General features: G+C 42.1%; 1 protein-coding gene across 1 annotated transcript; it reads left to right on the top strand.

Annotated features, from left to right (window-relative positions):
* Positions 1-8254: 8254 nt before the first annotated feature.
* chst1 (carbohydrate (keratan sulfate Gal-6) sulfotransferase 1) lies at positions 8255-15799 on the top strand. The gene is made up of 5 exons (XM_070831399.1): positions 8255-8602; positions 11832-12045; positions 12155-12381; positions 13768-13985; positions 15463-15799. Exons 1-5 carry the CDS (start codon positions 8255-8257, stop codon positions 15797-15799), a joined length of 1344 nt encoding a protein of 447 aa, XP_070687500.1.
* The last annotated feature ends 8487 nt before the right edge of the window (positions 15800-24286 follow it).

Genomic DNA, 24286 nt, shown 5'->3' with positions numbered 1-24286 from the left:
GAGAACGGCCATTACCTCAACGTCATCAACATGCGACAAGGCGCGGAAGGGGCGCCGCAAGTGAATGAGGACAGATCTGACATCAGTGTGTGGATCGGATTATTGACCGCTGCGATGTGGTCAGGAGAAGAAAATCTGATTTGCGTTCAATGACAGCAGCCCAATTGACGCAAGGCCCCCTGACCAACAAATCCATCGGGAATAACACATTAAAACACAGTTTGTCTTTAACTTTGTAAGCATTTATATCTGTTTAGAATGTTTACAAAATACTTCCCTTGTGGGGTTTGTTTGTTTTTTTGACCCTGATTTATATGAAATGTTGATCAATGTTTCCATGGCTATGATTAGTAACATATTACACATAACTGTAATGTGTCACTGTAGATGTCTATATATTTGGTAATTTCTAGGTAAGATATGGACTGCCATACCTGACAAATATTACTTTTAGTCTCAGTTAAGATAATTAAGGTAATTTACTCACCCTGGGCCAACAGATCCAACCACAGGGCCAACAGATAGAGACAGACAACCACTCACGCTCACACTCAATCAACCTAACCTGCATGTCTTTGGACCGTGGGAGGAAGCAGGAGTACCTGGAGAAAACCCACGCAAGCACGGGGACAACGTGCAAACTCCACACTGAAACCCCAACCCCCATTCCAACCTAGATTCAAACCTGGAACCGTCTTGCTGTGAGCCCCCACCCCCACCCCCCTCCTGAAATTACTGTTTCAGGGGTCAACACGTGGAATAGTTCACCTGCAGAACTCATTCTGGATCCTGACTGCGATTATATTAAGCTTAAACTGAAACAGTTTTGTGTGATCATGAATGCCCTGCTGCTTCATTTTGTTTCATGGTGTGTGTTGTATCACAGTTGTCTTGCATCATGCTGTAGGCTATGTATTCTCCTGTTGACTTCTGTGTTTTTAATGTAGGGTATGTGTTTTTTTTGTCTCTAGTGTATTTATTGTTGAATTTTATGTCTTTTAAAAGACCATCTATGGACAGGCATTGCAAATTAGCAATAAATAGTGTGGTGTGAGTTTTTGGTTTATGCCACATACTTGTCCCTATACAAATAAACTTTAAATAAAATAAATAAAATGTGTGTGAGTCAGCATATTTGTGAAACTTGTGTTACTCTGGCACCTTATGCCTCTAAGGGAGATAAGTTGTATAGTTGAATTGCCACATGGCTTTCTTGTGAGTGGTTATTCACAGTGATCTTCCTCTCTGACACCACCACCAAAGAATCAAGCAGGTATGGTGTTGATGGAGAGAGTAGGTGGGGGGCAGCACAACGGTTTGAGGGGGGCAGGATGGACAGGATGCCTGGATCTTCACTCATCCTCATCATCTCCCTGCTGAAATCTAAACTCACTAAATTCACTTCTTTAACTTAACTCTGACTCCTTGGATTAGTTAAGGTGTTGCATCTGATAACAGGGTGGCTGTGGCTGTGGCTCAGAGGCAGAGTGAGTAGTTCCTCAACTGGAAGGTCAGGGGTTCAATCCCTTACTTACTGAGTCCTCTCATGAGTCAGCATGTCAAAGTGTCCTCGGCCAAGACACTGAACTCCTGAAGCAGCTTCAGTGTGTGAATGAGTGTGAAAGAACAGTCTCCTCCAACTTAGCTTCCTCCTGGATGAATGATGTGTGAATGAGGATGTGATGTAGTCGAAATGACCAGAAAGGCGCTACATAAATACAGACCATTTACCATTATACTCTGAGTGGGTCTCAGTCTCAATGAATCTCTTAACTCTACTACTTGAGAATAAACTTTAAACTTTCAAATATCTGCTGCAGTCAGGATGCTTTCTATTGCTCCTCTGTAAACGTTAACTAAGTAACTTAAGTTAAGTAAATTAAGTAATTTGCAATTGCATTGGAATTTTGCTCACTTAAATGAAAATGTAACTGAAAACACTGAAACAAGGAAACATAATAGATGTCTTATAAGAGGGTGTCACATTCACCAGTCTCCCCTCCTTAGCCACCATTGTTCCAGGATTTTTAAATAAGCTTTTCACTCATTAAAGTAAGTTCATGTGAATGCTGTCTCAGTGAAAGCATTGGTCATTTTGAGATAGATTGTTAAAATGATGGATGGCCACAATATACAATATATGAAATTCAATGCAGAATGGTTCTTCATAGACATCATTAACCACCTGCACTGGACTACAGCTTCCACTCTAATGGAGGCCCAGAATGTGATGGGAGGCCAAGCAGTAAAGCGTAGTGAACCATGTTCAGAACATCCATGAACACGGCATGCTGTAAACAGGTACAATACAGTATGTGGCTGAAAATGATGAGTTATCCAATCTCCAGTGGTGCTGGCTGGTGTTTATTTTGGTTCTAGCACAGTCCAACCTTTAAATGTCCCTGATTTGGAAAGAATTGCTTGTGTTTTTAAGTTATAAAGAAGATGCAACACACCAATTGTAATGAAGTTAATCACAGTCACTCAAAATGAATTGAATTCTCTAGCTTAGCCATGTGAATCTTTTATCTACTGTTTCAGGCCATCAGCCGTAAAACACATGAACCAGGCACTTATGTCACAAAAAACATTACAACCCTCACAAAGATAGAATTGATTGCCTTTGTGTCAGATGACATTAGTTCTAGCTTGGTGTATCCAGTCAACTGGGAGCAAGTGTTTTATTTGCTGTATCTGAATCTTCTGTCCTGTCAATGGCTAATGGCACTTTTTAGTCACACATAGCTGAGCACATATTGTCTACATTGTAGATTAATTTTGAAGACACCAAAACTGTGAAGGAACACAAATGGTGACTCCCTACAAAATGGCTGCCAGACCTGCTGGTGTGCGGTTCAGAGGAAGACAGAGGGCCAAGTCATGTACTGTGGTTGTTAGCTTTGTCTCTCGGTCGAGGCCTGTTTGCTGTTTGTGTGAGTGTGTAGATAAAGGTACCAGGTTAGGAGAGGATGGTTAGTCTGTAGACTCTGTGTCTGTGTGAGCAAACTAACATTAACTTAACTTTATGGCTGCACAGTAAACTACAACACATCACAATAATCAAACTCAATGAACATTAAAGCAAATCAAGACCAATACATTAACAAGGTTAAACTGTTGCTTAGCCATGTATACAGTGATGTTATACTTTATATATGCCCAGTTAGAGTTTGTTACCAGTCCTTCAGTGTGCTGCTTTCTCATCCTGTTGATGAACCTGGCTGGAAGAAGGTTCTGGTTCTTTATCCTTCTGTCCTGGTTGCAGGCTGGAGGAATCCGGTTGCTCTGAAGATCAGCTGACAGACTTTAGATCATACCTGCTGGTGCTGATGAGCTTGGTTCAGGCAGGGCTTTGTGTCGCTGCCATGAAAAGGTGGTCTGCTCTGGTACAGGCCACACTGAGGCTGGAGCTGGAGGAGAGAGCTGCAGGCCTGGGACTGGACCCTCAGGGGCGTAACGTGCAGGCTTGAGCTGGTCTCCAGCAGAGTTGAGGGGGAAGAGAGCTGAGGTGAGACTGGACCCTGCAGGGTCCAGAAAAGGAGAGAGGAAGAGAGCAATAGGGGAACTCTAGTTCTGTTACTCTAGTTCTAGTTCTGGTGAACTAGTGGGAAAAAGCTGGCAGGTGCTCTTCCACACTTCAGATGCTGGACAAGAGTCAAGGCTTAACAGACATCTACATGCCCTTATTGCCTCATGGTCACAGCAACAGCTGCAGACGACCTCAGTTTTTTGTGACAGAGATCATCTGATTTCTATGAAACATACGTGGATACATGTGATGTACATCTCAGTTCCATCAATGGTCGCTGCAGCGGTCACAAAGATTCAGGTCATGTCCACAAACCTGCAGCTGTAAACGCACCCCAACAGGACAGGGCAGCTCTGTTGCCCACTCGACCCAGTGGAGGTGGTTGGAGAGAGGAGGATGATGGCAAAGCTTTCATCCATGAGACAGAACCACTCCCACCCCATATAGACACACTGAGAGCACTGGAGAGCTCCTTCAGCGACAGACTCCTCCACCCTAAATGTATGAAGCAGCGATATTGCAGGTCCTTCCTTCTGCCAGCTGTCAGACTTTACAACCAGCACTGTTCGCAGTAGACCACACTGCTCCAACACTGACAATAACAGCACTATAAAATTCCTCCTATGTATATCATTTTGGTTCTATTTTGATACTTCCTGTGTGTTCTTCTGTGTATACTTCCACATCTATATTTCTATATCTTTAGACTTGTCCGGGTGTACCAACGCAATTTCGTTGTATGCTGTTAACAGTTGTACAATGACAATAAAACCTCTTATGTCTTATGTCTTATGTATTAACGGTACATATGTGTTTTTTTATATCTTCTCCTGTCTGCTGTGACTGTGATTGTAAATCCTCATTGTGGGACTGATAAGGGAATATCTTATCTTATCTTATCTTAAGAACACATGTGCTCTGTGAATTACATGTGTTTTGTGTAAATGTTTACTGACAGACTAGTTCTTCCACACATCAGACACCTAACAGACATCTACATGCCCATATTGCCTCATAGTCACAGCAACAGCTGCAGACAACAGGACCTCAGTTTCTTCTGACACCGATCATCTGATTTATATCAAACCTACATGTGATGCACTCAGTTCCATTAGGGCTCGCTGCAGCAGTCACAATAATTCAGGCCGTGTCGACCAAACTGCGGCAGCACACCCGTGGCTATAAACACACCCCGACGTGCGTGGATGTGTTGCAAGGGCCCTTCAATGCTGCTTACAGCTTTAATTAAAGCTGCAGCCTCACAGCAGACTGAGTGTCATTTTACACTCTCAGCCTCACCTAACTGGAAACTACCGCCTGCTGAATGAAGAGCTCAGGAGAGAGCAAGCGTCAAAATCAAGCAATCTCATTGACAAAACATTGATGTAAAGACTTCTGAGGAACCACACTGTCCAGCTCCAGAGCACAGAATAATGCACACATGTTTCCACTCCTCCTCTCCCTGATTCAGCAGCTTATCTACCCCACAATCCAACACAGAAGAGAAAAAAAACCTCACACACACTATGGTGAACCCCTTTAAGCAGACCATAATCTTATGAAACAATATAAGAGACAAATGAAACAAGCTCCAGTGGATAAACTGAAACACTGGACCCAAACTATTCATGTGTACCATGTTGTTGATGTGTTTTGACATTCCCATACATAGTGTACATAGAGAAACACCCAGAGGAGATCTGAGATACAGGGATCACTCCAACACTGTGGATCAATAAGGATAAATGGTAAGTGGACTGTACATGTACAGCACATTTCCAGACCTTTCGACCACTCAAAGCATTTTAAGACTACAATCCCATTCATCCATTCACACACCATTCGTACCCTGATGGAAGGTTGGCGACCCTGCCGTCAGGAGGAGACTGACTAGGGGACGACCCGCCCTCCATGTGAGCCAGGACTGTCTGATCCACGCGTGTTTCAACTCCCTGGCCGACCCACAGAAGCACAGGCGCGCCACCTACTGACTGAATAGTGTAACGGCACCTAAATGTGCCGTATGATGGCTGATGGTTATGCCCTTTATCCCAAAATATGTGTCTATGTTCCTGTTGCCCACACTGACCAGGACACCTCCCCTCAGGGGCACCTGCCCTCAGGGGCACCTGCCCTCGGCCAGTGCGAAGAGGAGACATCATCACAGCAGTGTTCAGTGTGCACATTAGGATGGGGGGGGGGGGGCGTGGAGGGGAGAGAGACAGAATCATCAGTGAGAGAGAGAGAGAGAGAGAGAGAGAGAGAGACCTGCTCCCGTTAGTCCAGTCCAGCAGCCGGCTGATGTGAATGTGACTGTGTGACTGTCACGGTTCCTGCATCATTCGCTGAGGTCACATCTGGATGTGGACCACCCCCTGTCCGCTGCGCCATGTCCTCTTCCTCCCTGTGTGGACCACCGCCCGGCGCTGATGGGTGTTCGTCCCGGCGGAGGAGCCGCACAGCAGCGTCCCCGTCATGTGTGCGCCCCGGCCGGCCCGCCGCCTGCTGCTGACGCCGAAAACACTAGAGGTAAGGAGCGGATGGAGCGGGCCTGTGGATGTGGATCTGGGGGGGATGTGGCATGATGACAACAGGAGCGCGATGTGTCAGCGTTCTGTTCAGCAGCACGAAGAGGAAAGATAAGGTTACATCTCCAAGGAATGTCTAGATGGAGAGACATGATGACAGACGGACTGAGCTCATGCACTGTGCTAGATAGATAGATAGATAGATAGATAGATAGATAGATAGATAGACAGACCTACTGACAGACAGGTACTAAAATGGATTATAATCTACCCATGTAATGAACATGCCATAGGCCCTGTGGCGCAGGTGTAGTCACTACACCTGTTAATAATGAGGAGAAATGAACATCAGAAATCAACTTCTTACTCACTAGAGAGTAAACCACTGAGTGCTGTGGCAGGGAACAGTAAGAGAGTGATCTAAGAGAGCTGAAGACCAGCCTAACATGGAAGGAAAGAGTTTCTTTTTCACAAAGACTCCTGATGTTGTTACTCAAGACCCTCTTGAAATAGTTGGTTTCAGTTTTTCTGTAGGTGACTTCTGTAGGTACTTACTGCTTATTAACAGTCATCAGATGTCTTACTAACAATCCAATAGAAACACAAAGTTACATCTGCCCCCACAGACCATTGTAAAAGCACATGGGGGCAACTGTAATATCCCCCATAATACCTTCATACAAATACCAAAGACCACAATAAACTCCCAAGAATAAAGATATAATAATAATCTAATAATAATAATAATAATAATAATAATGATAATGATAATGATAATAGTAATGGATTTAACAGTCTTCCCTAAAGCAGTGGCACACTCAGCTCAGAGTCATTGTCCTGATTTCCTGATGTCACTTGAGCGACCTGCTCTCTTAGTTGCTTGGTGATTTGTTTTAACTTAACATTTATTATTTTCAGTTCTTCTAACGTAACATTGTACTCCCTGTGTTCACAGTGTGTGTGTTTATTTATGACTAGTTGTTCATTTTAATCATTGTGTTATAAGTGTTTTAGCTATAAAACACTATAACTGTGTGCCGTATAAATGTAAAGTATATCAGTATCATTTTTAATCATTGTTTAAGCAGATGGTAATCAAACAGGGAGACAACTGGAAGCACCTGAGTTCAGTTTCGACACACGTCCGCACTGAACTGACTGAATTCTCCTTAAATCACTGCAGCTCAGAGTTTTCTTTTGTGAGAATAACAACATTAGGGGACTGTTGTATATAATTAGAAATAAATAAATAGAAAGTCAGCCGAAGTAAGCTGAATACACAGCACTGACATTTTAGCATAAAAGTCGATAAATGATTGAACAGCTTTCTTGAAAAGCTGCCTTTATACATTCAGCAGCTTTTTCAACCAGGAGAGACTTATTTCACTAGAAACTGACAAATGATCAAGGGGATGTATTAACAAGTGCAAGACAGAGGCACTTAGTCTCCGGTGGTAAGACCCCATCAAAATAAGTCAAACAGTAAAGATGTATGAAATGATTTGATATTCAGAGTCTAGACACAGGTGGTGGTGAGGAGGGGGGGAGAGAATGATGAAGAGTGGGCTTCTGGTGATTGTAGAGGAGTGGCCGCTGAATGAGGAGGTGATTGCGGAATGTCGGGGTAAGTGGAGGTGCTCGGGGTGGGGGTGGGGGGTGTCGAATGATTTGTCTGAAAGAACAGTTTGAAACTTTGACGGCTATGAGACGATTGGCTCATGAAGGAAAGAGCAAGTCTTTCATTGGTGAAAATACATCAGCCGATGAGTTCCATGTGAAGAGGGTGAGTGAGAGAGGGAGAAAGAGAGAGAGTGATCGTCACCAGGCTGAACTTATGCTAAGCATTAGTAGAGTTCATTTGAAGTCATTTTCACATTCACCTGATGAATCAGTCGAATAGTTGCTCTCCTTTTAACTCAGTTTTGGTCTCCACTCTTCACCAACCCCGGAGAAAAATATCTGGCTCTTTAGCTGCTAACGTGTCCACTGTGTTCACCAGGCTGGTGTCTAACTGTTCTGTGCTGTGTACATAGTGTACGGTGGGTTTATCAGATGCTGGAATCAAAGTTACTGAGAGCGGTCAGTGGACAGACAGTGTCAGCATCTATGTGTCCTCTGTCCTCATTATGTCTCTCTGTCTTTGACCCCTTGTCTGGCAGACGGTGCCGTGGCCTCCTGATGCATCTGCCCAGCTACCATGCAGTGTTCTTGGAAATCCATGGTGCTGCTAGCGTTAGCTTCCATAGCCATCCAGTACACAGCCATCCGCACCTTTTCCACCAAGCCTTTAAGCCTGCTGTGCTCTGTGGGCCTGGCACCCACGGGCCACGCCGTTAACTGCAGCCTCAAAGACCTGACACGATTGGGCCAGGAGACGCTCCAAGGCTCAGACCAAGGCTGTGATGACGTCATCTCTCACACAATGCCCTCCCCCTCTTTGTCCCTCCCCTCCCATGATGCCAGCAAAAGAACCCACATCCTCATTTTGGCCACCACACGGAGCGGCTCCTCGTTTGTTGGTCAGCTTTTCAACCAGCATCCAGAGGTTAGAATGTAATGTGGATTTCAAAAACGCTGAACGTAATGATGCTTTTTTCAGTGACGTACTGATGACTTCAGTGTTTAGCAGATAAACATCTGAGGATGGATTAAAGAACCACTGTATTGGCACTCCGCAAAATATATTGTGCTTCTTTAGATCATCTCTGAGATGTGTCTAATGCGGCAAATGCAGTTCACTGGATGAACTCCTGGGCTAAAATTAAATATGGGGTCCACTGGACCCCCTGTTGGGATGCCATTTTGTTAAAACAAAAATGTATTTAGAAATATGCACTGAGGAGAATTGTACCTTTCTATCATTGTCCCTTTAGTGGGACAAATACAGCCACAGGTGGTTCAGCATGTAGCATATATGCATTAAACAACCTTTAAACCACAAATGTCAACATATGTGTGAGCAGCATTCTCAGCAGACAGTGGATAGAAACAGGAGTAGGCACAGCTGGATTTGAAGTGTTGAGCTTGCAGACACAGAGCCCTCATGTTAGACCACTAGGCCTTCAGGACAACACAGAGTATAGAACTGATTTCTTTATTCGACAGCAGTGGCCACTGACCATTCTACATGCAATTCATTTGGACTTCTCGTTGACTTTAATGTGGTGCCAATCACCTGTAAAACTTTACAAATGACTGTGCTTGTCATTATGTCATAGTGAGTGTGGAAAAGGGTGAATTATTTTGAGGCATTTGATGCCTTTAGTTCCAAGTTGACTTGACAGTAGGGAAAGTGCAAGGAGTCTTGGGAGATGGAAGATGACATTGAACAAAGGTCCCTGGTTGGATTCAGTCATGGTGAACCATGGTGATTCATAGTCAGCACCTTTGCTCCTAGACTACCAAGGCTTCTTCTGAACTGAGGCTGGATTATAATCACATGGAGGTTTATGAGGAGCTAATACTGTAAAAAGTTGAATTATTCACCAAAATTTCAATTTTATAGATACAACCCTGATGCTAAAGAGCCCTGAATTACAAAATAAATATTATCTACAGAATCTAAACAAACAGTGAACCAACTCTGGTGTCCTTTGAACAAGCCTTATCTTGGAGCTGATATAGAAAATGTGAAAAATATAGAGTGGCAGACTGAACAGTTGACCAATGGTCGCAGTGAAGCAAGGTTTCTTCACATATTTCAGGATATGTTACAAAAAAGATTGCAGTCTTTAGGGCCTTCTGGTGATTTCTCACAATTTCTTGAAGTTTGATCACTAACTCATGGACCCCGCACATTTTGATCATCTAAAATTAAATCACATCTACCTGCTGACTGGGATGTGACCACAGATCACGTAATCTTAATTGCATAAATTGAACATAATGGTGAGGGTGTAAATGTTCTGAGTTTCTAGCACAATGTTAAAGCTACTATCCAAACATTTGCAAATGTTCAAATTCAATGAACATTGTGAGACAACTCTGTTGTGATATTGGGCTATACAAAATAAATTGAATTGAATTGAATTGAAATGTGTTTACAGCAGCTTAACCTAACTCATGAGGGTTTATGCAAAATGGACCTTATATAACAATCAGTTAGTGAGGTGTTTGTAGTAAACTTGGTGGTCAGATAAAAGATGTGACAGCCCACCAGGGTTGATGCTTACAGTCAAATTTTAGCCTGAATTTAAGGGTAAAATAACTTTGCTCTTGTCTTTCTTAAGTCTTTGCTGCTACAGGAACATTACAAATAGAGAGGTATCGTAACCCAGTAATGCAGGAATGATCCCTCAAGGTACCCGAACACATCTCTGCAGATCTATGCAGAGAAGGGTGTTATGGAAACCTGTTGGTCAGATAGAGAAGAGAACGACCAAGAAAAGACCTCTGAATGACACTTGTGACCCATGACTATTCACTTTTGCAAGCCACCAGCTGATGGCTGCACTATATGAGGTAGAAACCATGAAGGAAAATGTGTTTTGGCAATGTATGACAACATGGTGTTAATATAAGAAATATCAAATATGATAAACATGTTTACATCAAACATGCATTACCTACAGCCCTGATAGCACCAGACACCAGTGGGGTCAAAACCACTTGCCATAAGAAAGCTGCTTTTATAAGATTTTGTGCTTCCCTGGCTGTAGATTAAAAAACAAGTAGATGCTTAACAAAATGATCAGGCTCAATACATGCAAAGACACTATCATTTGGTGTGTCCTTCACCCAACGTACATGCATTAACAACTATATATGAAGAGTACATAATGCTGATGATGAGAAGAATCAGTCTGTGGAAAAGGAAAATAATAAAGCCAAACCCCAACTGAGCTCATCACACCACCACAGCTTGTGCACAGTATTTACCATTCAGCAAAACATTAGGCAGCAGTCTGGCTGATGTTAGCTGTGTCACAGGTTGGCCACCAACAAAAATGACGCCTGCTAAGCATTAGTATTCAATCAATCAATCAATCAATCAATCAATCAATCAATCTTTATTTATATAGCGCCAATTCATAACAGCGTTATCTCCAGACTCTTTTCATAAAGAGCAGGTCTAGACCAAACTCTTTAATTAGAGAGAGACCCAACGATTCAGGAATTCAACATTAAGGATTCAAGAATTCCCACATGAGCAGCATCAGATATTAGATTGAGCAACAGTGGAGGAAGAACTCCCCTTTAACAGGAAGAAACCTGGAACAGACCCAGGCTCAATGTGGGCGGCTTCTGTCAGGGTCTGTGTTGGGTGGAGGTTTGGAAAGAGAGAGAGAGACACAGAGAGAGAGAGAGAGAGAGAGAGAGAGAGACACACACACAGGGAGAGAGAGAGAGTATTGTTGCTTTTCATCTGTCAAATTCTGCATTAATATTCAATAAATTGGGAATTAATATTCCCAACTAATGTTTGGGTTTTGCAGTCTAAAATAATCTAAATTGCACAGTGCATGGTCATCATTATGTCCGGGGCTTTTGAGGATGGAGCACCTGAGAAACTATACAGAGCCAAGGTGGTGGTGCCTGTTTAGGGAGAGTAACCACTACTGAGGCACTTGATCAGTGAGACAGGTGATGACACTCACTGAAGTATGATGGTTATTCTGTCTCTAGGAGGCACTACATTTTTATTGATCGCACTGAGAAACTTCATTCTGTCACATAATATAATTGTAATTATTAATAAAATGAAGAATTGAAAATATGATTTGATAATGATTATCATAAGTAATATATCATATGGTCTTTTCTTCATACCCCAGGTCTTCTACCTGTTTGAGCCTCTCTATCATGTCCAATTGGCGCTGCTTCCTCGACTGGCACAGAGTCGGAACCTGGCTGAGAGGAGGGTGATGCTGGGGGCAGCCAGAGACCTTCTCAGGTCCCTGTACCACTGTCACCTCAACAGTCTGGAGAGTTACATACGCCCCCGCCCTGCCAACCACTCCACTGACAAGCTGTTCAGACGAGGAGCTAGTAAGAGACACGTATTAGCGCTCACTCGATGATGTTGATACTACAGCTGTTTTTGTGATGCATTGCCATCCTCTTACAGTTCCTTGTATTGTATGTGTCCTCTCTTTAGGCCGGTCTCTTTGCTCCCCCCCTTTATGTGAGGCTCCTCTGGGCCAAGAGGGGCAGAGCCTGGTGCTGGCTGATGAGGGGGAGTGTGTGAAGAGGTGCGGGCCGCTCAATGTGTCACTGGCTGCTGACGTCTGTCGAGCAAAGCGCCTCGTAGCCATCAAGACAGTAAGGATTCCCCAAATCAGCGACCTCAGAGCACTGATCGAGGACCCAAGACTCAACCTGAAGGTAGAGAAATAATCACAGCTAGTATTATATTTAAAACAAAACTTCCTTTCGTTTTACAGTTTTGGCCATTCAACTCAGAGCTGTAGACCTGAGACTGGTGTCAGGAAAATAATGATTTGCAGCTATTTTCATGTCTAATAGTGCAGAACAACGTTACGGCCATCCGTGTTTACAGGTTTGCAAAAATAGTGGTTTGCATTTTGTGTGAAAACAGTGAAAAATGTCAGTGTTGTAGGAAAACAGTTAAGATAAGCCTCTTCTGCATCTCAGTCATTCTGTCGTGTGTGCCTGTGTCTGTCTGTCTGTCTGTCTGTCTGTCTGTCTGTCTGTCTGTCTGTCTGTCCATACCTGATATGTTGTGATCCACTAACATTTGGCACAATATGAGCTGAATCATTTCTTTTATCTTTGCTGCCATGTTGAGTGGAGGGGACTGGGGTTGGTTGGAATACTTTTCACTTTCGGCCTTATTTGTCTCATATAATTTGTGTAAGAATATTCTAACCAGTAAGAAATGAAAGGTCAGGGTCTCAGAAAGATTAAGATATGTTTTAAACTAAAAAGGTCTGTACAGCACCTTTCTGGTCATTTCGACTACTCAAAGCACTTTTATGTCACATCCTCATTCACCATCATTCATTCAGGAGGAATCTAAGCTGGAGGAGAATATTCTTTCACACACTGAAGCTGCTTCAGGAGCTAGTTGGGGTTCAGTGTCTTGCCCAAAGACACTTCGACATGCTGACTCAGAGGAGCCGGGGGTCGCACTGCTGACCTTCCGATTGATGTATGACCCACTCTACCTCTGAGCCAACGTTAGTACTGAATGCTGGGATAGCAGCCATTAGGAAAGAGAATACCAAATAGGTTCATTTGTGCAGTTGATTTCACACTGTGTAACTTCACTTGAAGTCATATCAAATACTTAAAAGCAAAAAATAATAAAAGCGCTCGATTCAGTTGTTAAAAATAGTTTATTAAGCATGCTGAGTCTGAATGAAGCTGTGTGGCAAGTGGGATGCCACGTGTGCCCTCTGTTGGCCACCTGCCACTGAAATGATAGAATGATGACGAATCTTACTTAAATAGCACTGTTCAATAGCAAAGGGACACAGTGCTTTACAATCAAAACAGAGAATATTAAATAAGATCCATCACTTACGTATAAACAAATACCAACAGTTAAGAAAGAGCCATACGATGAAAGTGAGTCCCAAGAAGAGATTTATAAGAGGATACTGAGTACCTCGACAATTCCATGACAACTGGACAAACCTATTCCTACAACTTCTGCTGCTGTAGTGCTGCTGTTGCTCCCCCCAGAAACACATGCTGTGTTTGCAGACATTCAGAGACATCTGTTCTGTTGCTATTATATGTGGTCAGGTGGTCCAACTTGTTCGAGATCCACGTGGCATCCTGGCATCTCGTATTGAGACATTTCGAGACACTTACCGGCTGTGGCGTCTGTGGAGAGCGACTGGACGTCGACCCCACAACCTGGACCTGGGACAGATCAACTCAGTCTGTGAGGATTTCCTCAGGTCTGTGTCCACAGGCCTGGCCAGACCTGCCTGGCTCAGAGGGAGGTACATGCTTCTCAGGTGAGAGGGACAGGAGTTCATCCTGTGAGCCTTAGTGTTCAGTTCTGATGAAGCACTTTCTCCAGGGCTGAGTTTGGGTGATGGTTGGGCCAATGAATAAGTGGTTAGTTTGTGGTGCAGATCGTGTCACCACGTGGAGGTTTATACTGCACCATACGTTCTGCCTTAAAACGCCTTAACCAGGAGGCACAGGAGGAACTCCATAACCACAAACATCCCTCCTACAAATTTCATCTAGTCTTCTTCACAGTTGATCCGGCCGGTGGCTCAGTGGATAATTGCGCATGCCATCGGCCTGGCGAACCCGGGTTCGACTCCCTCCCAGTCCCGGCTACCAAAAATGGGCGAGGGTTGCGCCAGGAAGGGCATCTGTTGTAAAAAACTAACGCCAAAATCTACAAGCGGATCATCCGCTGTGGCGGCCCCGGAAGGGAGCAGCCAGAAAAAGGACAACTTCTTCACAGTTGATAAAATAGCTTGTTTGATTAGCCCTAAAAATCTCTTTTTTAGTTTTTTGATGACCCATTCTGCTTTCTTGCTTGTTTTCTTGACATGCTTGTGGCTCGAGCCAAATGGCCGTAAGTCTGTGGTTATGACAGTCCCATTTTTTCCAGACCGGTTATAGGTATTAAAAATCATGGTTGCTATCTCCCATTTAACATGGCGCCAAGCAGATATTGAAATAACACGCACCAAATTTATATAGTGCTTTTAAATATTTCATCTAATTTACGCATCTAATTTTACACTTGGTTAACTAGCTTTCACTTTCTAAGTGGAATACAACATAAACAATACAACACAACCTCTGAAATGCTGACTGTTGTAAAGGCACAGACAGCTTAAATGCTTGGTCATACAGTTTGACATTCTATACTCAGTAATGTACCATGAAAGATGACAGCAGGTCCTCGCAACTCTGGTTCTCAATGTCGCTCAACTGCCAGTCTTTAGGCTTAGACACTATTTCTACAAATATTTCCATAAATAAAGTATCATCACAGTTCATATTTCCAAAAGCAGGGGAGACCTTAATAACGATCGAAAACCCCCAGGTAGCTCATGCAGACCTTGAAATGGAAATGACAATTCGGATTCAGAAATCACTGTATACTATTCTCTATATTTAGATGATCCATTTCCCTGATTTGTTTTAAGTTGTTTTTTAAACTCAAAATATCTTATTTTGAATAGTAGCTGTCCTCTGTCCACTTCGTTATGTCATTATTTAATACAGCACTGCTGTTTAAGTCAAATGTCCAAGCAACAGTCAACATGGCGTTTTTTTCCTTTTTTTATCCACGACCACATTCTGTTTGCTGCATTTGCCATGTAGTTTGAACTGCTTATATCTTACTAAACCTGAACCACAGGAAGCACTGTCACATGACTCATTTATGGAATGGTCAAACTAACAAATGACTTATTTGTTATTTGTTACTGAGTGATCCTCTCTCCCTTCCCTATCGTTGGTCAGGTATGAAGACTTGGCCAGGTTTCCTCTGCAGAAGACCAGGCAGCTCTACAGCTTCCTCGGTCTGGTTCTAGACCACAGTGTGGAGAGTTGGATCATCAACAACACCCGGGGCAGCAGTGATCTTTCATCCCGACAGAAATTCACCACAGTTCGGGACTCTGCTGCTAATGCAGAGAACTGGAGGGTGAAGCTGTCCTTCGACATGGTGGTTTACACTCAGACTGCCTGCCAACCACTTCTTGAGCTTCTTGGATACAAGACAGTCTTCCACCCCAGAGAACTGAGAAACCTCTCACACTCTTTGGTGGAGGACAAGATGTTCCTGCCTTTTTTTTAAACAACTGATGACATACATACATCAAATGTGGGGTTAAGAAACCAGCAAACCAGCGGTAGTTGATGGAGGACAGATTATATAGTCAACTGTTGAAATGACTGGATATTGTCACTATCCATGTGTGTGTGGTGGAAAAAGAGCTGTGTCCATTCATCCATCTATCTATCTATCTATCTATCTATCTATCTATCTATCTATCTATCTATCTATCTATCTATCTATCTATCTATCTATCTATCTATCTATCTATCTATCTATCCATCCATCCATCCATCCATCCATCTACCCACCTCTAATCACCTACCTCAGTTCCAGCCGTTTTACCCTAAAGCACCATTTGACATATTTTAAGCAACATGATGGTCCAGCTTGATCATTTAAGGGGGTCACAATCTTTAAATCAAACTAAACTCATATCATTGATCATTACAATAGCAACGTGGTTAACCATGTAGACTTTTTTGACAGACATGTATGTATGTATTGCTGCCACCACAACAAAACAATATTTACTCAGCTTCTCATTATAAGGAGAAAAACCATTGTCATAGATTCCATTCCCTATCAACACATTTTCATTTAACAATATCATATTTTCTCTCCTGCTACATGACAAAGCAATTTTCCTTGTTATTACACTATAACATTATGACAAGATTTATTTTCATCTTTAAAATGATAATATAGTCATTTGATGTCCCACATAGTCGGCCGTGGACTGGCACAACCATCACCACAGATTCTCCATGTGGTTATTGATCATGTCATTGTTGGAACGGCCTTGAATTTACATAAGACGTTATGGTTTGTTGTGTAGCTATACAATATTATTTTTTAATAGTTTTTCAATGCTGAATTAAACCTGTTTTGGTTTCCCTAATCACAAATTTGCCTCATTCGCAGATTCTAATCGTCAGTAGAGAATACCAAATACAGTTGCACTACATTATAATATATATAATATATAAATACATTACAAATTAGGTGCATTGGCAAAATTTACAAACTTTCAAACAAGAACAACTGAAGTAGCTCAACACAACTAATATTACAAGCGGTTTCTCCAAATTCAACACAAAATGCTACATTTAACAACTACTGCAGTCTCATAATTACTCCACCCCCAAAATAGAAGCCTAAATAAGTGACCTCATTAGTTGCATAAGGTGTGCTTGTGATAGGACACATCAAATACCCAGACTGAGTAGGGGTTTGTACACAGTGACGTTTCATGTTAGAAACATGGGTACGTCAAAAGTTAAGAGAGGAGATCATTGCCTTGCACAAACAAGAAAAAGGGTAGAAAAAGATAGCAAAAGAAGAAGAACACTGAGTGTTCCTAGAGACACTGTTGGAAGCATAGTTTACAAGTTCAAAGCTAAAGGAACACTGGCTGCACTACCTGGACGTGGCAGAAAGAGGAAGCTATCAACGGCTGCCACCAGATTTCTGAGGAGGCAGGAGGCCAAAAACCTGCAAAAGATCTGCAGCAAGACTTGGTGGCAGCAGGCACTGAGGTTTCAGTTTCTACAGTAAGGTGCATACTAAACACTGAAGGCCTCCTTGTCCGAACTCCAAGACGTACATCACTACTGACCTAAAAGCACAAGATAAGTCAGCTCCAACATGCTTGAAACCATATAAATACGCCACAGAAGTTTTGGGATTCTGTTCTGTGGAGCAATACAATAATAATATAATAATAATGACAATAATGATAACAATACTGGAACTTTTCAGGTCTATAGATCAGCGGTATGTCTGAGGAGTGTATAAGAGGACAGTGCTGACAGTGAAGCATGGTAATCCACCAAGCCTTGGCTTCAGAAAAAGCCATGGAAGACACTAGAGTAGCCGTCACAGTTGCCTGACTTGAATCCCATAGAAAATCTGGTGGGATTGGAAGAAGGCATTTGCAGCAGGCAAACCCAAGAACATCAGAGAGCTGGAGGCTGTTGCCCATGAGGGATGGGCTCAGATTCCTTAGGAACTCTGTCAGAACCTGGTGTCTGGCTGTGCATTTGCAGCAGGCCATAACAGCAAAGGGTGCTCTACTGAGTAGTTAAGATGCTTGAAAAGAAGGTTGAATAATTTTGAGACTGCAGTAGTCATTAAAAATGGCTTATTGTGTTGAATTTGGAGAAACCACCTGTAACGTTAGATGTGTTGAGCTATTCCAGTTGTTCTTGCTCGAGTTGTTCAACACAGTTGAAATATTTAAAAATTTGCCAATATGCCTAATTTGCAATGGGGTTTGAATAATTTTGAGCGCAATTGTAACCACTGTATCCACTGTATCCACGACTGGGAGGACCAGAATAATGTCATAATGTATAACTTTTCTTCAGGATTTTTTTCCATCCACACATGAAAAAAAATAGGTCTCAACAAGTGCTTATATTTTTCAATAACAGCTGGTTTCTATAAAGGGAAGGTGGTTATAAATATATTTTTGTCCAGATTAAAAACTATATAAATCTAAACATGCAGGAAATAAAAATGACCATTATGTCCAAAATGTCTATTTTCCTTGTGGTCAGCATATTTCATGTCTTTGTTCACGTTCCTACACAACCTTTAAATTCAGACGTTTTGATGCTTAAGCCTTGTCTCACCCAAGAAAGAAAATGCAGAAAATTTAACTTCATCAAATCAAACCATGTAAACTAGTTAGTGTGAATTTTCTAGCTGGTGTAATGTCTACTCTTTAGGCACTGACTGGATCTTTTCCTTGGTATAACAACATGTGGATGTTTCATTTATAACAATAAAACAACTTAAAATGATTTGTGCTCATTTTGTGTAATGACAAGAAACTTTTGTGATGTAAGATAGCAAAGTATAAAGTATTAAAAACTGAATAAGCTGGTACATAGTGAGAGCAAGAAAATGTCATAATATAGAAATATATTGCTATTATGTGGAACTCATTGTGAATGTTTTGATGCACTGAGCTCTTGTCTCCTCCCCTCATTCTCCATCAGTATGCATCATTCCCCCGGCAGGCTAAGCCTATAGCAGCATAACAATAACTATACAGCTTTGTCCAAAAGGACAGTTTTTAGCCTACTCTGTGTAGAGAAGGTGGCTGCCTCCTGGACCCAAATTGGAAGATGGTTCCACAGGAGAGAAGCCTGATGCTCTGCCTCACATACTAGAGACTTTTGGAACCAAAAGCAGGCTGCATTTTTGGAGATCAGCTAGAGTATTTAGAGACTTTTTAAGGCAGCCTGATAATAAGGAATTGCAATAATCCAGCCTGTAAGTAACAAATGTATGGATTATCTTTTCTGCATCTGTCTGAAACAGGATGTGCCTGATTTTTGCAATGCTACATAGGTTGAAAAAAAAGCAGTCCTTGAAATTTGTTTTATTTGGGAGTTAAAGGACATTTCCTGATCAAAGATAATTCCCAGATGACAAGAACCGGACAGACAAGACTGAGGAACCCACATGCTCGACTCAAATAAAGTCAAAAGGCAAAACAGGAACCAAGACAAAAACCCTAAAACTACCAAAAGGCGACTCCGTGAAAAAACACAGGAGTGATCTAACAAAACAAAAGCAAAACGTAACAGAAAAACTCAGGCCAGAAAGGGCACTCAAAATACAATACAAAGTAGCAACTAAAAATGACTAGGTAGACTGCAAGCAAGGAGCAAGACAAGGCTTGAAACAAAGTACGCAACTGAAAATAACCAAACCTCCAAAACAGTACTCCAAACATCAAATACAAGAACCAGAATTCACAGGAAGGCACGACAATGAACATGACGAACTGGCACAGGACAGAGGGAGACGCAGACAATAAATACACAGGGTAATGGGGAACAGGTGGAAACAATCAGGGAGGAGCCAGACAATCAGACGACAGGAAGTAAAGTAACTGAAACGAGGAAACACATGACACTACAAAATAAAACCGGAAATGACAAGACAACATGAGACGAGACAAAAACGGAACTTGACAAAATACAGGATCATGACACCAGATTCCTTATGGTGGTGCTGGAGGCCAGTGTAATGCCAGCCAGAGTAGTTATATCATTAGAAAATGAGACTCTAAGGTGTTTAGGGCCAAGGATAGTAACTTCACATTTGTCTGACTTTTGCTGCAAGAAATTGCTAGTCATCCATGACTTAATGTCAGGCTTAGAGTTTAGTTAACTGATTGGTTTAATTTGGCTTTATTGATAGGTAAAATTGGGTATCATTTGCATAACAATGAAAGTTTCTGGAGTGTTTCTGGATGATATTCCCTAGAGGAAGCATATATTAGGTGAATAGTATTGGTCCAAGTACAGAACCTTGTCGAACTCCCTTGCTAACTTTTGTGTGATTGGAGGATTTGTTGTTAACATGCACAAACTGAAATAGATCTGCTAAATAGGAATTAAAGTTAATGTGGTTCCTTGTTCAAGTCCTTGTAATAGGATGTCATGGTCAGTGCTGTCGGGGCAGCTTGATGGTGCGGTGGTTAGCACTGTTGCCTCACAGCAAGAAGGTTCCGAATCCAGGTTTGGACAGGAGTTTGCAAGGTCCCCCCCGTGTTTGCGTGGGTTCTCTCAGGGTACTCCGGCTTCCTCCTACAATCCAAAGACATGCACATTAGATTGATTGGTGACTCTAAATTGCCCATAGGTGTGAGTGTGAGCGTGAGTGTTTGTCTGTCTCTATGTGTTGGCTTTGCGGTTGGCTGGCAACCAGCCTCTCGCCCGAAGTCAGCTAGGATTGGCTCCAGCGACCCTGCAACCCTGACGGATAAGTGGTATAGAAATCCTCTCAAGTTTATGCAATGTTTTCTTTGGTTTGTAGATTTGGGAGTTATACCAACATTCTAAGCTCTTTTATGTTATCATTTTCTTTTTTAGAGGGGCACTGGAGTCAAGAGTCATTCACAGTGAGCCTGCAGCAATATCAGCAAGAAGATCAAGGATTTAGGATTTTGTGGAAAGACTATTAAATGTTCAGTTCCAGCGCTACGTGCCAAGGGTGAAGGTGAGATTAAAACAGTGAGTGGGTTTATTTACACCCCGAGAGAAGAAGTCAAACGGATCAAATTCTGTTAAAACAAATAATTTATCCAATGTTTTACAACCATTACGTTTCCCATGATTGTGTGTGGGAAAAATGCTTTTCTGGCCCCCGATGTACCCAGAAGTAACTACAGGGTTTGGCCACTATGTCAAATTGGCTTCAAGGCCTGGGGCCTTGGTCTAATCTGCTGTAAATATAACAGAAGAAGAAGATGTAATGGTTAACCCCATATGGGCAAACATGTGGAAAGAATACATTTATTCCAACCAGACATAAATAATCAGAATAAATGTTAATGTTAATTGCTTTCCTTCCGAACGGATTATCAAAGCTTTATATCACGCCTCTCACTGTAGTATCAAATATTGAGATATCACATAGTGTAAAAAAGAATTTTGACTCTGCATAGCGGAGTCTGCCTGGACATCTGGGTAGATTGTGGAGAATTCGCTGTAATAGTGTAAAACTGGCATGATGACTCAGTGTGCAGGTGCAAGGGGGCAGGTAGATAATATCATCCTGCCAACTCAGCAGATTTTGGGCTATAAAAGAAGTGACCATATATTGTGTGTTAGAACTGTTCGGGTCTCGGGCTTTGTTGTTGACAACAAACCTCTATTGCTCCGAATCCTGAAGTCTCCTGGTGCCGTTTTGAACGACCTGATTTTCAATTTTTGAAGACTGAAAAATTTTGAACCAAGAAAGAAGAAGATAAACACTTCTCCATCCCTCAACAACATCACCAATTAGGCCAGTCTCTTCTGATTGAGGTGGTTACACAAGGCATTTTTATTCTTATTCGGCTATCATTCCGTTTATTAGCGGAGTAAAAGTGTCTCCCTCTGACTTTTGTCAATGACGTTTTCCTAACACATCCCCCACCTGACTGTTTGCATTGCTAGCCTCTACTTTTCTAAATTTGCCTCTACTTTTCTCAATTGTCAAAGGCTTTGAATGCCCCCAATATCACGGCAACAGCCAAAACACTCGATGCATAGCTCTGTCTGAACACCTCCAGTCTTTAATAATAATGTGACTTGTGGATGTGTGCCAGATTTTCTGTGTCAGATCTGTGTTACTACATAGATGTCTCTACACAGATCACTGGTCTACCGTGTAAAATCATTAGCTACATGGACCCTAATATTATATATATATATACATATATATATGCCTATTTTCACTGCCTCAATCAGAAGAGAATGGATAAAGTATTTTTCAATTGGGTTGAGGTGGGTGGTGTAACCATTTGATAATCCTTTAAGTAGGAAATATTAGCACTTGTTACTATGTCAACATTTGTTCTAATTGAATCACAATGATTTCAATTGGATTGAAGAAATATTGTCCATGTAACTACAGCTACTGTATGTTTAAATTGCAGCATCACTGATGATGTTAAATATAAACCAGCACTGCAATGGAAGGACATCCCATATTTGCTGATGACTCGGCCAAGTGGAAGCATATAGAGTGTGAACAGGGTTGGACCGAGAACAGTCCCTTGAGGGACACCGTATGTGACAGGAAGTGTGTGGGATCTAGCACCTCCCAGACTGACACACTCAGTCCTCCCAGAGAGGTAAGAAGCAAACCAGTCCAGGGCGGAGCCAGTGCTGCCAATGTTGCAGTGGAGACGTTGCGGAGGATATGATGGTCGACTGAATCAAAAGCTGACTGACCTGTGACGTGACTGGTTACTTCCAGAAGGAGCCAAGCCAACCTGCTGATGCTGGTGTGACAGAATACCTCTGCTTTTTTGGGTTACAGCCACATTTCCCATTCCCAGATCCACAGCTGTTCCTACCTCCCATGACCCCTTTGACCCCACCCCCACCACACAACTGATCGATGATAGTTATCTGAGCCAAATCAGATACTGACACAATTCCACCACACTGTATAGGGCCTAAATGAAGTGGATGTTAGAGATGGGATTTATGGCTCTTTGAAGGGATCTTGAGGAGCCGTTCCTTTCAAAGAGCCGTTCAAAAGAGCCGTTCAAACGACCGACTCGTTGTTATATTTATTTATTAGAAGTCAACCATGGGTAACTTGTTATCTATTCTGAAATATTGATTATAATTTCATTTGGCTTGTGTTTTCAGTGTAATCATTCCATAAGATGGTGCCATACCAACATGCTTTGACAGTGAGATCACTATTTTGAATTTTCCCCTCACCTAAAAAACTTTGTGGCACAATAAAGCTATGCAGGCTGCAGATAACTTCCATGCAAATTAACTTTAGTGTGAAATTTTCCACACATGAACATGTTAACAATACAGAAAAAATATGAAAATAATAATTAAGTATATATATATATATATATATATATATATATATATATATAACTAGAATAGAAATTAGGACATGATACAAATGTGAATGCATAATTGTACTAAACTACCTGGTGTGTGTTCACCTGAACTACTTTACAAACAGGAACTCAGCTCCTTGACTCGAATCCACATCCGAACAATGGAAACAATAACAAATAACTTTTCTTCGGTCGTTAATATCTCCTGCTCCCTGAATGTGAATCTCTTCAGTCCAGTCGGGCGGCGCTCACTAATATCTCCTCCCCTGATGCTGCGCATCTGTAGCTGCGTTCACGTGAATGCAGCGTGCTGTGGACGACTCAAACTCGATGTCATTAGTCGTTCAGGTGAAGGCAGTGTGGACAGCTCAGACTCGTGGGGCACACAGGTGACACATGAAGGCAGCGCAGGCAATTTGCATATAAGAACGGCTCGCAACTGCGAATCGGTTCTCATCGTTCACTTTAAAGAGCCATTCAAAGACTCGACTCGTTCGCGAACGTCACATCTGTAGTGGATGTTGCTTCTGGGTCTGAAAAATGAACCCACTGTGTAAGTGAGAGAGTAAGGAGAGGGAGACAAAGAAAGAAGTCTCACTTGATTTCTTACCTCAGTAACATTTTTCTAATGAGTATCAATCAATCTCTATTTATATAGTGCCAATTCACAACAGCGTTATCTCAAGACGCTTTCCATAAAGAGGATGTAAAGAGTAAAGAGTATGTGCCCTCAACAGCTAGTTTCAAGTCTTCAACAAGAGAGCATGATGTTCATTTAGTAAATTCTGGTCCTATTCAGAATAAAATACAGGATAAATGAGTGACTACCTTGTGACTAAGCAATCACTGTTTCCGATTGGTTAGGTTTTATGGCAGGCTAACCAACCGTAAAACCAAGATGGCAATTTTGAAAATGGTTCTCAGAGAGGCTATGCCCATTTCCTTCATCTACACTTCCTATCTAAACAGTCTATGGACTCATCTTGTGGCCACTGTAGTTACTAGAGGACCTTCCCCTTTAAGGAAGGTGCCTTGTGGGTAACCTGTGCCAGTATGACGTAGTTCTGCAGGTGTTATGGTAGAAGAAGATCTTCTTCTTACCAATATAATTGGTAATATATATATTATTA

This window comes from Pempheris klunzingeri, chromosome 5, assembly GCF_042242105.1.
Source record: "Pempheris klunzingeri isolate RE-2024b chromosome 5, fPemKlu1.hap1, whole genome shotgun sequence".
NCBI classification, from domain to species: Eukaryota; Metazoa; Chordata; class Actinopteri; order Acropomatiformes; family Pempheridae; genus Pempheris; species Pempheris klunzingeri.
Note: the sequence above shows the minus strand (reverse complement) of the source record. Positions and strands in the feature narration are given on the sequence as shown.